The sequence below is a fragment of the Periplaneta americana genome, chromosome 2 (assembly GCF_040183065.1).
Source record: "Periplaneta americana isolate PAMFEO1 chromosome 2, P.americana_PAMFEO1_priV1, whole genome shotgun sequence".
NCBI classification, from domain to species: domain Eukaryota; kingdom Metazoa; phylum Arthropoda; class Insecta; order Blattodea; family Blattidae; genus Periplaneta; species Periplaneta americana.
The window spans coordinates 187,754,702-187,768,806 of NC_091118.1; the positions used below are offsets into that span (position 1 = coordinate 187,754,702).

At 37.8% G+C, this 14,105-nt stretch overlaps 1 protein-coding gene across 4 annotated transcripts in view; it reads left to right on the plus strand.

Moving 5' to 3' along the window:
* Asap (ArfGAP domain of ASAP) overlaps positions 1 to 14,105 on the plus strand; it is a 293,797-nt gene that overhangs the window by 155,561 nt on the left and 124,131 nt on the right. For all 4 annotated transcript variants that reach the window (XM_069819152.1, XM_069819153.1, XM_069819154.1 and 1 more), the window contains exon 2: positions 11,041 to 11,189. In XM_069819152.1, the coding sequence (XP_069675253.1) occupies positions 11,041 to 11,189 (149 nt within the window). The remainder of the gene's footprint in view (positions 1 to 11,040; positions 11,190 to 14,105) is intronic.

Genomic DNA, 14,105 nt, shown 5'->3' on the forward strand with positions numbered 1-14,105 from the left:
GGTAAAAAAATGTTACATATAAAGAATTGACTATTCAGGAGTATCATTTCTTTAATTAGCTAGTATTCTGAAGCTAAAAATGTGTTGTGAATTCTGTAGTTGCTTCGTACAGAATTTTTGTTTTCGATTTTGACCACAAGATTACATTTTTCTTACGCATTTATTACAATTGTTACAAAAAATACGCCACTCTTGTAAATTTTTTAAGACTATACTTTAGAATGCATAATTAGACTGTAAAGAATCAAGTTCCTAAAGTCGTATGATTTGTAACAATTTTTGTGATAAGTGCGTAGAAGTAATGTAATTTTTAGTTGAAAATTGAAAAACGAAGTCTGTACAAAGCAATTAACAACATATTTTTAGCTTAAGGACACTAGCCAATTAAAGAAATTATACTTCTGAATAGTTCATTCTCTATTCTCTGTGTAATATTGTTTACCCTTAAAACTAAAGAAAAAAAGCATTTTACTAACAACTTCAAATTATTGTAACTCCGAAAATATTGAGATTAGGAACACATGTTTATATGACATTTTTTGCTCAGAATGCCTTCGGAAATAAGCTGCTTGACGGTAAATTCTCGTGAATGTATAAGAAACAAAGGTATTTGGGGCGGTTTAGGCAGGTTTGTAGCTTTCGCGGTGATCACAGTAGTGTTCATAATCATGAATATCATCATTATTATGAATGTGTAGATTTTAATGTAGCTAGCTAGTGTAGACGTTTGAAATACTAACATGTTTAGGTGCACTTAATGAAGTTTCTATTTCAGTGAGAGACGTTGATAGAAATACGGACGACCCGTGAAAGTTGTCTGATGTAATTATACAGGGACATCATTTTAATTTTACTAACATTTTTAATATTAACCTGGCTATACCTTTGCATCAACGGTTGAGAATCGTAAACACAGTTTGCTACCCCCTTCCACGACCGGAGTTAGATGATACTGGCGTAATATACAAACAAATCACTTTACTAGGTATAGGAGTGAAGAAAAGTAGTTCATCCATTTACATAAACTAGGAAATATCGCGATTTTGAGTTTGATCATTTTCATTAGGTTTTTGTTTAATCAAAATACAGTACAGTATTAACAATGAGTGTTTTTACTCACGAACTGAGCTGTCCATGCGGACGTATTCATTATACAGTGTATATTATACTGTCCATAGCACATTAGCGTACACTATAGAGAATGAAGTTAAATTGAAAAATAATCAAATATGAATATTTAAGCACATTTTTGAAAAGGGTGGTCGTTAATTTCGATACAGGCTTCAGTTCTAATGTGCATATTATCTCACTATAGACTATTGTACCTAATCCCAATTACCAGTTTCGTTCTTCGTACCAGGAACGGAACTCATGTTGAAATAATTCTGTACCTACTCTATAAAAGAGTACCTTACGTACTGTAAATTCAATTTTCGCTTCTGCCCGATCCGAAAAGATAAAATTACTCAGACATTCTATCTATTGTCCGTCCAAGTGGTTACGTCGCAGGGTCGTAGAAAGGGGGATAATCACGTGACAATTACTTACTTAACGAGGCCCTTTTATTTAAGTTATTTTAAACAATTGTATGGGTATAATATTACGTAGACGTCCAATTCCTAACAGAAATTAATGTTTTCAGAAAAGAGCTAAGAGCTAGCCTTTACAGAGAGGCGAATAGAAGCGAGTGGAGGAAACCGGGATGCGAAGTAGGCAAATGGACGACAGTACCTGTGCGAAATGATTCAATATTGAAAGCTCTTTCGTCACTGGAAAACGCGAACATATTTTTGGAACGTACTGTTTACTGTGACCGTAAGGCTACTATGACTGTATGTGCGGCCTTGGTTCTGTGTGGAGGACGGTTGAACTTCATTAGTAGAAGGGATGGGAGTGACGTACATTCAAAATCTCAGGTACAATAAAACTTGAAGTAAAAATAAAATGATGTTCCTGTACTTTTAAGGTATTAATTTAGGTAACGTAATGGCTTTATTATTGTATCTTTTTTTTTTTTTGTCAATCTATTGTTTGCTCACAAGGATAATATATGCCACCACAATTTTAAGATTTATAACTCCTCTTACCTTTATAAACTTGACACTCCTGGAACACAAAAGCTTTTCCTTGTGTGGACGAGCATTCATCCAGGAATCTGAGTGGTTTGTGGACTCGGCAGTGATAAAATCGTGTTGCGTGCTTTTTTCTCTCTTTATATGGGCTACAACCTCTCCAGCTTTCAAGCTTTATTCTCTCCTCTCTTCTTAAGTCTCCGGTCGCCTCTGCTTTAACATGCTTCAGCTTCCTTTGTGATATCTGAATTACATTACAGTTTATTTTTGCAATTTTGAATTTATGTTTCTTGTTTTGAATTCTTCGTTGTTAAATCCTGTCACGACAGTTCCTTCGTAATTTTTTTTAATGGAGAAATGATAGAATTATTTCATGGAATGCGAGAGTACTTCGAGAAATATTTCTCTAACATTATCTTTGCTCACCATAAATTTGAACTGGATTCGTCAGAATTGAAATATAGTTTTTAGCTTGAAGGCCTTTGGTAATTGATGAGTGATAGTTCCAAATGTAACTATAGGATACAGGCCTAACAGTAAAAAATGCTATACAGATTAGCATTCTGTTAAAAATAAAAAAGAGGAAGGGAAGCTATACGACCAAAAAGAAAACTGCATGAAACAACAGATTTGCGCACGGTTTATGCTTTTGGTTTTTATCAATCTTCCAGCTAACATTAAGATTGGAAATGTCAGAACTGGAATAAGGTAATCTGTTATGTTACTTCGGCAATTTCATTACAAATAATAATAATAATAATAATAATAATAATAATAATCATAATCATAATAATAATAATAATCATAATCATAATAATAATAATCATCATCATCCTTGCATGTATTGGGCCTAGTGGCCCGTTACGGTCTCTTGCCAACGCTTGAACGGTCTGCCCAAGGATCTCTTGCCCACAGGATGGTAATTTAAAATTTGGCGTGGAATTCTAAAACGAGGCATTCTGATGACATGTGATCTCAGTTTTGTCTGTATTTCTGTAGGTATATATGTCGACCTGGTTGCAAGTTGGTATGGCGCTGGCCTTCTATGCCCAAGGTTGCGGGTTCGATCCCGGGCTAGGTCGATGGCATTTAAGTGTGCTTAAATGCGACAGGCTCATGTCAGTAGATTCACTGGCATGTAAAAGAACTCCTGCGGGACAAAATTCCGGCACATCCGGCGACGCTGATATAACCTCTGCAGTTGCGAGCGTCGTTAAATAAAACATAACATTTTCTGTAGGTATTCCGTAATCGGTTCAATCTGCAGTTCTTTCATAATGTCAAAATTTCTAATGTTATCCATTCTCGTGTATCCCGCTGTATGACGCATAAATCTCATTTCTGCCGCCGTTAATCTTTGTGAATAATAATAATAATAATAATAATAATAATAATAATAATAATAATAATAATAATATGGTCGAAATTAAAAGAAGAATTGCCATAGCGAAACAAGCCCTCATAAAAAAAATATTGACCAGCCTGTTACAAAAATTTTATGTGGAGTGTGTTATTATATGGTAGCGGAAGTTGGCAAATTAGAAAGCAAGAAAAGAATCGTTCAGAAGCTGTGGTGAAATGGATCTGGCGCAGAATGTTAAAAATCAGCTGAAATAAAGTTTTAAAGAGAATAAATGGAAATAGAACATCGATGAAGAAATGGGAGAAAGAAAAACTCAAATTAATTGATAATACAGTTAGACATGCCACGTTTCAGTTAAGGGAAAAGGGTGGTTAAATATGGTGAAAAGACAAATTTTCAGAACAAAAATCATTTAATAGTATATTGCGACACAAGGTTGGAAAGTGCTCTTTACAAATTCGAAGGAAAGTTAGAAAAACGAGTAGAACGAGCTTTTAAATTTCCGAGATTCTGCAATGCACTTCACAAACGTGTATTGTACAACATTTTTTTCATGATTATATTTTTTAAATAGCAAATACAATACATTTTGCCTTGAAAATCTAGAGCAATATTATTCCAAAGCCTTCGCAAAACTATACTGTATGTAACTAAATAACAATAAGTGCACTCTAATGGTCTATTTCAGTATAGTTTATGTTACGAAGAATGGTTTCCCTGGCAACAAGTTTCTGTGTGGGAATTCCAACTATCAAAGCCTAAAAGAATAGCTGTAAAAAAACGATCGTGCAAAAAATAATCTTTGATATGTAAAAAAAAATCTTACATAAAATTTAATGCGCTATTATATCCTTTTGGGCTGCTGTGACGCCATTTTTAAAGCACGTGCACGTGACTTTTTTTAGTTGGTTATTTAACGACGCTGTATCAACTACGAGGTTATTTAGCGTCGATGATATTAGCGAGATGGTATTTTGGCGAGATGAGGCCGAGGATTCGCCACAGATTACCTGGCATTCACCTTACGGTTGGGGAAAACCTCAGAAAAAACCCAACCAGCTAATCAGCCCAAGCGGGGATCGAACCCTGCCCGAGCGCAACTTCAGACCGGCAGGCAAGCGCCTTAACCGACTGAGCCACGCTGGTGGCTGCACGTGACTTTAAATTACAGTAAGCTTCGATTGCAATTTTCCCGTAACTTTAATATTTTTTGCTCTATTACTTTCAGATGCATGTAGAGTGTTAGTTGGGAGGCCGGAGGCAAAAAGACCTTTGGGGAGGCCGAGACATAGATGGGAAGATAATATTAAAATGGATTTGAGGGTAATGGGATATGATGGTAGAGACTGGATTAATCTTGCTCAGGATAGGGACTAATGGCGGGCTTATGTGAGGGCAGCATTGAACCTCGGGTTCCTTAAAAGCCAGTAAGTAAGTAAGTAAGTAAGTAAGTAAGTAAGTAAGTAAGTAAGTAAGTATTACTTTCAGAACTATTAGGGCTGTAACATGCTTGCATTATATTTGGTAGACACATTCTTTAGAATATCAGAAAACTTTTTTCTGTGATAGAAATTTGCTATTTTGATATGACTTTATTAATTTCAGAACTAGAGCTAAACAGTCTGCCTTTACTAGCTGTGTAAGCTTTTGGACGATTGTAACGAAGTGGTTTGCACTTGCTCTAATATTCGAGCGTATAATGAACTTCGTGCTTAGGTAGAGATTATGCTCCTCTTCAGAAATAGAGGATACGCAGCACACAAAACACAGTAGGCCTAGTTGTCGCCACTACAGTTGAGTGGGCTATGATAGATATGTCGGTGGCTGTGGTTGAATTTCAGCCGACAAAGTTTGGAGTTTGTCGGTTCTAATGAACTCTGTCGTATTCATATCAGGCAGCGCAAATGCTTTCCGACGTTTATGTGCGTGTATCAGGGATATGAATAATGAATGCCCAAGTAGAGTTGTTTGTGCGACAATAACCCAAAACTCATTTTTCAACATATCCAGTGGCTTCTAGCGTCATGTTGCTTCCTTTGTCAACATCGCACATGTCCCCATCATGTCGAGGGACTCCGCTTTTGGTCCTGGGAAAGCAGATTTCCGCCAACACAGTAATTAACATTATTTAAAAGTTGCGTTCATGTGTATTTTGTTTTCATTATTCTGCGATCTAAGCAGTTGAGTTTCTAACTTAAATCCTCTGGATCCGGGTTTGATTCCCACCATGACGGTGAATACTTTCTCTCACATGGGGGCTGTATCCTCGGTGGTGTATTGATCGCCATGCTTATTGCCGGATACAAGGTTCAAACTGTCAAAATATGTCATCCAGTACTACCAGCGAACATAATTGATCACTATAATCCCGTCGCTCTTATTTCCGGCAGCCAATCACGTTGCAGGTCGGCTACATTTAAACGTGTGCGTCTTGTCATTCGCTATTAATGATGTAATGAATTTCCTAAGGCTCGATAAATACTTAATATAATCGCCCGCCATTTTGGCTCTTTCGTTGGCGATCGCAGAAAGCACACGAGGACGTTAATTGCCGCTCAATTATTTGCTGAATTACAGTGCGTTTGATTTATTATCATAGGAGCTACGACATGATAATGTTTAACGGTGAAGCAAATAGATTCCTCATCTGGTAGCTCGGCAACGAAAGAACAAAAATGGCGAACGATACTACCTACCTAGACTTTATAGAGCCTTCACTTCCTAAGACGTAAGCAAAGGGGAGGAGTCACACCGGAAATAACAGCGACACGACTATATCATAATACATTATCACTAGACAGCGGAAAAAAGTCAAAAGTCATGTTCACGGTTTGTAAGTACTGTAGTATAGACTATGGCATGAGATGTGCACGCTTCCCAAGTAGGTAGCTACATCACGGTTCCACAGTCTAGTATATACAGTCACGAAGCTTGAGTTTTGAGGGTGCTAGAAGCAATAGACTGTGACGGTACTATTTTGCATTGCCTGTAATGAGGCGATATTAGCGATCCTAGTGGTGAGCAACTGTCTCATGTTTGCATATTTACTACGTATTGAGCTTCGCGACTGTATATACTAGACTGTGATATTATTTAGGTTATGTTATAACGGTCCGGCCGAGCTACGAACGCACTGTATAATAATTAATAAGCAACTAGTGTTATCTGCATATAACAGGATGCTGTCAAGGAAGTTATAGCATTACTTAAGAGCTTACATTTAAAAAATAAGACTATAATAATGGAGTCAACTGGAAATGGAAGAGTTTATTATTTATGTGCAAACAGATAGACTGAAAATATATGGCAGTAATTTAATTAGTATTATTTTGTCATGGACATAAGACCGTCGAGCGTGAACAACATAAGCGAAAACAGAAAGATGTATTCACGCAGTAATCTGGATTCTGCGAATTTCCTGTCGTTTTTTTATTCTCTAGCAACCAAGTCTGATGTGCAGAGTTGCTCTGAAGTTGTTCATAAGGTAACAGATGTGCACCATTGTGGGTCCCCTCCCGGCTGTTAAATGAGGCGGTGCTATTAACGGTAGCGGTTCATGGTCAATTACAGAGCAGCACTCCTCGTGGTGCAGCGATTGTTTAAAGTGAATAATGACACATGTCAATAATTGTCAATCAGCTGCATTTGGTGCCGCCCTGCTAATCACGCCAAGGAAATGAAATGGACAGGAGATTAGCAAATCATTCATCTGCTATGCTGGCTTTGTCGGTACATTGAATGAATCCTGTGTGTGTGTTCAATGGATAGATTTTGAAAAGTCAGATCTGTCAGCTAACTTGCTTCCCTGCAAAGAGAACCAGTGTTCTGTGCCGGGAAAGTCCTATGATGTTTTCTATGGACAAAACGACTTTGGTGCGGAGTTTCTTTGAGTAAATCGATTCTTCTTCCTTTCAGGATAGAGCCTCCTCACTCCAACGATTTCTCGGTTGCAGACGGTTTATAATCAAACACGTGCATCTGACGTCCTGTTTACAATTTATAAGTTTTTTGTTCTTCGCTCTTACATCCCTATAAATATATTGCAATTACTTTATGTAGGTTGGGTTCAATCTATCTTCTAATATTTGTAATCGTATGAGAAGGAACAACAAAATTTTCACTTTCTCCACTGATATTAGTTCAAAAGCGGATAATTAAAATTTGTTTAAAATAGTACATTATGCAACGAGCCTATAATGGTAGTAATTAAGACGCGAGTATGTTTGTTTATGAAACGAGCGCAAGCGAGTTTCATAATTTTCATACGAGCGTCTTAATTACCATTATAGGCAAGTTTCATACGACTTTTTATGCTCGACCATATTTCTAACTTGATATTATTCATAAGTATTCATGTTATGGATATCTAAGTGAGGAGCGGAACTGACCTTCTAAATTGTGAGATGTGCGCAGACGCGAAAGTATTGATTTTTTCCGAGGAACGAATGTCAATGACCTTGATATAATATAGAGAATAACATATAACCTGGAAATTGATTTAGAATTGAAAAACGAGATGACAAATTGAATTTATTTGAATATTATTTACAATTAACGCTAATTATTATAGTAGCAGAACATAATCTTCTGCGACAGTATTGGATTTGCAGCCTCCGTGACTTTTCGCTAGTTGTCTTTCGATTGCATATCCGATAATAATCGATACTTGCGGTTTTATAATGGTACAATGGTGATTTCTCATTGGCTGAACAACTGAACTTGAATGAATAGGTGTACTTTAATGAGGTGCATTAAAGGGCTACTACCAGGAGTATAATTACTACATTTCGGCATGGTCGAGCATAAAATAAATTAATTATTCAACAAATTTGAGTTATCTGGTTGAGGTTTTTTCCGGGGTTTTCCCTCAACCCAATACGAGCAAATGCTGGGTAACTTTCGGTGTTGGACCCCGGACTCATTTCACCGGCATTATCACCTTCATATCATTCAGACGCTAAATAACCTAGATGTTGATACGGCGTCGTAAAATAACCCAATAAAAAACAAATTTGATTTATTCAGATTTTAATGTTTTCTAAATTGTATAAATAAATATATTATTAAAATATCATAAAAATTGTATATATATATATATATATATATATATATATATATATATATATATATATATAAAGAAGAACCGCATGTAAATCAAGCTTTCGGGTATAACTCCCTGTGAAGTTGATTTGAATAATTTCGAGGGAAAAATTGTTCTGAGGCCGGGCATCGAACCCGGGACTTTTAGTTGCTTGACGGTTGTCAGCTCACTTTGAGGTCTGTGGATATAGAGGGAAAAATTGGATCGGTGTCTTGTAGAGTTCCTGGGTAGCTCAGTTGGTAGAGCGTTGGTACATTTAACCAAGGTCCCGGGTTCGATGCCCGGCTCCGGAACAATTTTTCCCTCGAAATTATTCAAATCAACTTCACAGGGAGTTATACCTGAAAGCTTGATTTTCATAATACACGTCACTGTTCGCTAAGAGAAAAGCACAATTTAAGTCACACAGAGTTAGTATGCACTCAATGTTGGTTGCTTGACGGTTGTCAGCCCACTTTGAGGTCTGTGGATATACAGGGAAAAATTGGAACGGTGTCTTGTAGAGTTCCCGGGTATCTCAGTTGGTAGAGCGTTGGTACGTTTAACCAAGGTCCCGGGCTCGATGCCCGGCTCCGGAACAATTTTTCCCTCGAAATTATTCAAATCAACTTCACAGGGAGTTATACCTGAAAGCTTGATTTGCATAATACACGTCACTGTTCGTTAACAGAAAACCACAATTTAAGTCACACAGATTTAGTGTGCACACAATGTTGGTTGCTTGACGGTTGTCAGCCCACTTTGAGGTCTGTGGATATAGAGAGAAAAATTGAATCGGTGTCTTGTAGAGTTCCCGGGTAGCTCAGTTGATAGAGCGATGGTTCGTTTAACCAAAGGTCCTGGGTTCGATGCCCGGCCCCGGAACAATTTTTCCTCGAAATTATTCAAGAATCGCATGTTTATTCTATCATAACAATTTTGACATGTCCTTTAGCTGAACCTTAGTGTTACACAACCACTGGACTAAATCACAGCCAGAGTTACGGGCCAAAGTTATACAACTCCATATTGATAATAAATCAAGACCTAGATAATTTAAATTTTGATAAATTTCATAATAAAGTTAAGCAAATTGTATAATAATCATGTTCTTTTGTTTCTCTCTCTTTTTTCTTAATATCGATATATGTATTCATTCAAACTTATTTTCCGTTCTTGATTTGTATAGCTTTTTTATCTTAGTAATTCCTGTTTTGTAGTATTTGTATTAGCCTGTGCGGTTAAGAGTGTGCATTTGCTTCCTTAAAAAAAAAAAAAAAAAAAAAAAATATTTGTTTACTATCTTCTCCTAAACTCTATCTGCTGAATTTATAATCCGTATAATACTGTCTTTCATTAAACAATTTTTCAATATTTCTTTTTAATACAATAGATTCCGCAGACAATAATACACTAGGTGCGCACACTTACCCTCCTTTACCTTACTTCAGGAATGAATTATTGAAGACCTGGCATTCTAAATGTGCTAAGTGCCAATTTTTCAAATTTCATTTTATTCTGTCAAAGGGAGAAACATCCATATGAGAATATCATACTAAATTGTCTTTGTCGTAGCTTAACTGTAAGTGATTCATTCGTGTGCCAGAAGGCGGTGTTGTAGGTATCTCAACATGTATTTCGCAGTGTGTTTTTCATCATTATCTCAGAAACTTAGCATATTTCGAATGTTAGGTCTTCAATTATTGATGCTGTTCTTAACTTAAACAGTGTAGGCCAGCGTTTCTCAAACTTTTTTGAAGTGGGGACCACTTTTTAAAGCCAGAACAGTTCCGCGGACCACCTTACTCTTGTTCCCTTCGAAAGCAAATTTATCACTTTCGTAGCATATTTTAATACCAGTATACTTATATTTAAAAATTGCATTAAGGTTCGGTAATTTGGTCCTCTGTTATGAATTCGTGTGGTCCCTGGCTGGATTACAGGCGCGGCGTCAGATGTGCAGGGAAAATATGTCGAGAAGCACCACGTACATAGTGCTTTAAATCCCTCTTTTGTTGCTGAGAGTAGAATGGGAAGTCGATAGACGGGTAGGGTTAATAAATTTCATAAAATGCCTGTATTGGGAGAAAAAGTGAAATTCGATTGCCATGTGTCATTTCCAAATTCTGAAATTTTAAGCTATAGTGTGATACGCAATTCGTTCGAATTTTATTTTTCTTCTGTCTTTTTTGAAGGACCAGAAGGGCAGACCTCGAGGACCATAGTTTGAGAAACGCTGGTGTAAGCTATACTTGGTGTCGTTTTGAACTTACTCTCTGGATAGATGGTATCGCTAAAACAATTTTTTTTACTTAAATGAATATGTAATGTTGTTTAACATGTGATTTTATTCTGTAAATAATTTCTTTCGGAGGACATTAGATTTTCAGTCTGTGACCACTGGAGTAAAATGGTCCGATTCACACAGTTGTGTAAACTCAGGAATAGCGAAGTGCTTGCCGCACTTCCTGGTGCTAGAGTACAAGTGTGTGCACGAATTAACGAGTGGTGTTTCCTGCTTTCAGCGCATGTGGATAACGAGATGTACCTCTCCCGGTCTCTGGAGAGGCTGGGGGGCAACGCGTTAAGCAAGGACCAGGAGCCGGACATCGGGGCCGCCTTCCTCAAGTTCGCCGTCGTCACCAAGGAGCTCTCAGCCCTCATGAAGACCTTGGTAAGTGCGTCCTTCACCTCTACCCGTCACGGTCATTGCACAGTAGCAAGTCATCTTCCCTTCTCTTGTTTGCTCTCCATTACGGCGCCTTCAACTGTGACTCTGAATGGAAGTCTCGTGTGTAATGGATATCACTGCTACGGTTACAGAGTTCAGTTTCAAACAGTTGGGTGGATGTGTGGACAAAACGCAGGAACAGACAAGTAGAGAGATTGATATGAGACTGAGGAATGAATGGATGGATGGACATATACGGGGATGGATATGTAGAGAATGGATGCTGGATGGATGAAGAGTCTGATGAATGAATGAAGAGATAAGTAGAGTGATTAATGAATGGATTTTGGGTGGATGGATAAGCAGAGATAGTTGAATAGATATGGGTGGATGGAGTGAGTAGGGGGATGGATAGTTAGAGAGGCTGATGAATGGATGCAAAGACAAACAGATTGATGGATGGAGTGGTCAAGATATTGATAAATGGATGTTGGATGGATGAATGGATGGATAGGTAGAGATAGTTGAATAGATATGGGTGGATGGAGTGAGTAGGGGGATGGATAGTTAGAGAGGCTGATGAATGGATGCATAGACAAACAGATTGATGGATGGAGTGGTCAAGATATTGATAAATGGATGTTGGATGGATGAATGGATGGATAGGTAGAGATAGTTGAATAGATATGGGTGGATGGATAGTTAGAGAGGCTGATGAATGGATGCCTAGACAAATAGATTGGTGGATAGAGAGGTAGAGAGATTGATAAATGGATGTTGGATGGATGGGTGCATGTATAGGTAGAGATAGTTGAATAGATTATAGGTGGATGGAGTGAGTAGATGGATATGTAGTTAGAGAGGCTGATGAATGGATGCCTAGACAAATAGATTGGTGGATGGATAGGTAGAGAGATTGATAAATGGATTTTGGATGGATGGGTGCATGGATAGGTAGAGATAGTTGAATAGATTATGGGTGGATGGAGTGAGTAGGTGGATGGATAGTTAGAGAGGCTGATGAATGGATGCCTAGAAACATAGATTGGTGGATGGAGAGGTAGAGAGATTGATAAATGGATGTTGGATGGATGGGTGCATGGATAGGTAGAGATAGTTGAATAGATATGGGTGGATGGAGTGAGTAGGTGGATGGATAGTTAGAGAGGCTGATGAATGGATGCCTAGAAAAATAGATTGGTGGATGGAGAGGTAGAGAGATTGATAAATGGATGTTGGATGGATGGGTGCATGGATAGGTAGAGATAATTGAATAGATATGGGTGGATGGAGTGAGTAGGTGGATAGATAGAGAGGCTGATGAATGGATGCCTAGACAAACAGATTGGTGGATGGAGAGGTAGAGAGATTGATAAATGGATGTTGGATGGATGGGTGCATGGATAGGTAGAGATAGTTGAATAGATATGGGTGGATGGTTGAGTATGAGAATGGATAGTTAGGGAGGCTGATGAATGGCTGCATAGACAAATATATTGATGTATGGAGAGGTAGAGATAAAGAGATATTGATAATGGATTAATGGTGGGATGGATAGACTGGAATGAATGGATGGACAGATAGAGTGAGGGATGAATGGATGAGTGGTTAAGTAGAGAAATTTAGTAGATTCTGGATGGACAAATGGATTGATGGATGAATATATTGATGAATGGATGAATGAATTGCTATACAGAGAGATTGGTGAATGGGTAAGTGGGTTGGTGAGTGAATAGATAGAGAGACCGTTGAATAGATGGACAAATGGGTTAATGAATGAATGAATAAGTAGAGAGATAGATGAATGGACGCTGGATGGATGGATGGATGGATAGAAAGACTGATGAATGGAAGGATGGACAAATAGATTGATAGATGGATGAATGACTGGAAACGTAGAGAGATTGATGAATGAACGCTGGATGGATGAATGGATGGACGTATTAATGGATGGATGGATAGCCAGAAAGATTGATGAATGGATGCTGGATTGATGGATGGATGGATGGATAGAAACATGATTAATGGATGGATTGACAAAATACAGGTGGAGTGCCTATGTTGTTTATAAATATCGTTTGTGGATTTTCTTGTAACATATTCACGTCATCCGCATAGACAAGATGCTGATGTAACCCAACAGTTATGGCTCATTCACAATGAAAATTAAACATAACGTAAGCGTTAACTTAAGAATATAAACGTTACGGTAAAATCAAGATCATTCACGATGGGAACATAAACATAACAGCAAACATACTTGGTAACCATGGAAACATAACAACGACGTCATTTCCTCATATTCTGCCGTATACTTCAGCGCTCCACGATTCTGTTCTGTTTGCAAATCACGTAAGCATAAGCATGGAGGTTTGGAGTTTGCAAACTTTCATGTTAACGTCTTACGGCTATGTTTATGTCAGTGCTTATGTGAATCATTGTGAATGATCCCATTTGGTAGCCTGGGCGCAAACTTTTGTGTTTATGTTACTGTGTTTAATTTTCATTGTGAATGGATCTTTAGTCTTGTCCCCCTTCTTAAAAATAGATACAATTATGGACTCCTTTAACTTTCCAGGAATAAGTTATTATTATTATTATTATTATTATTATTATTATTATTATTATTATTATTACGTACCCAGTTAGTTGTAATACATCACTCGTGGCCAGTTTGGCCGAGCGTCACCAAGATGTCGTGTATAATTTAAGACGTGTCGAGATACACGTACGTTTCCTATATTTAAGGAATATTCGTATTAGACCTGCTGTGGCTGAATTTAATGGCGGAGGTGCGGTGCACGTGCAGCAAACCCTGAACAAAGGTCCGATGAGGTTATAGCGGGCGTCACGCGCAAACACGGCGTTTCCATTAGCACTTTTCCTGTCCATATGTAGCTGCGGTTATAGAAATAAACG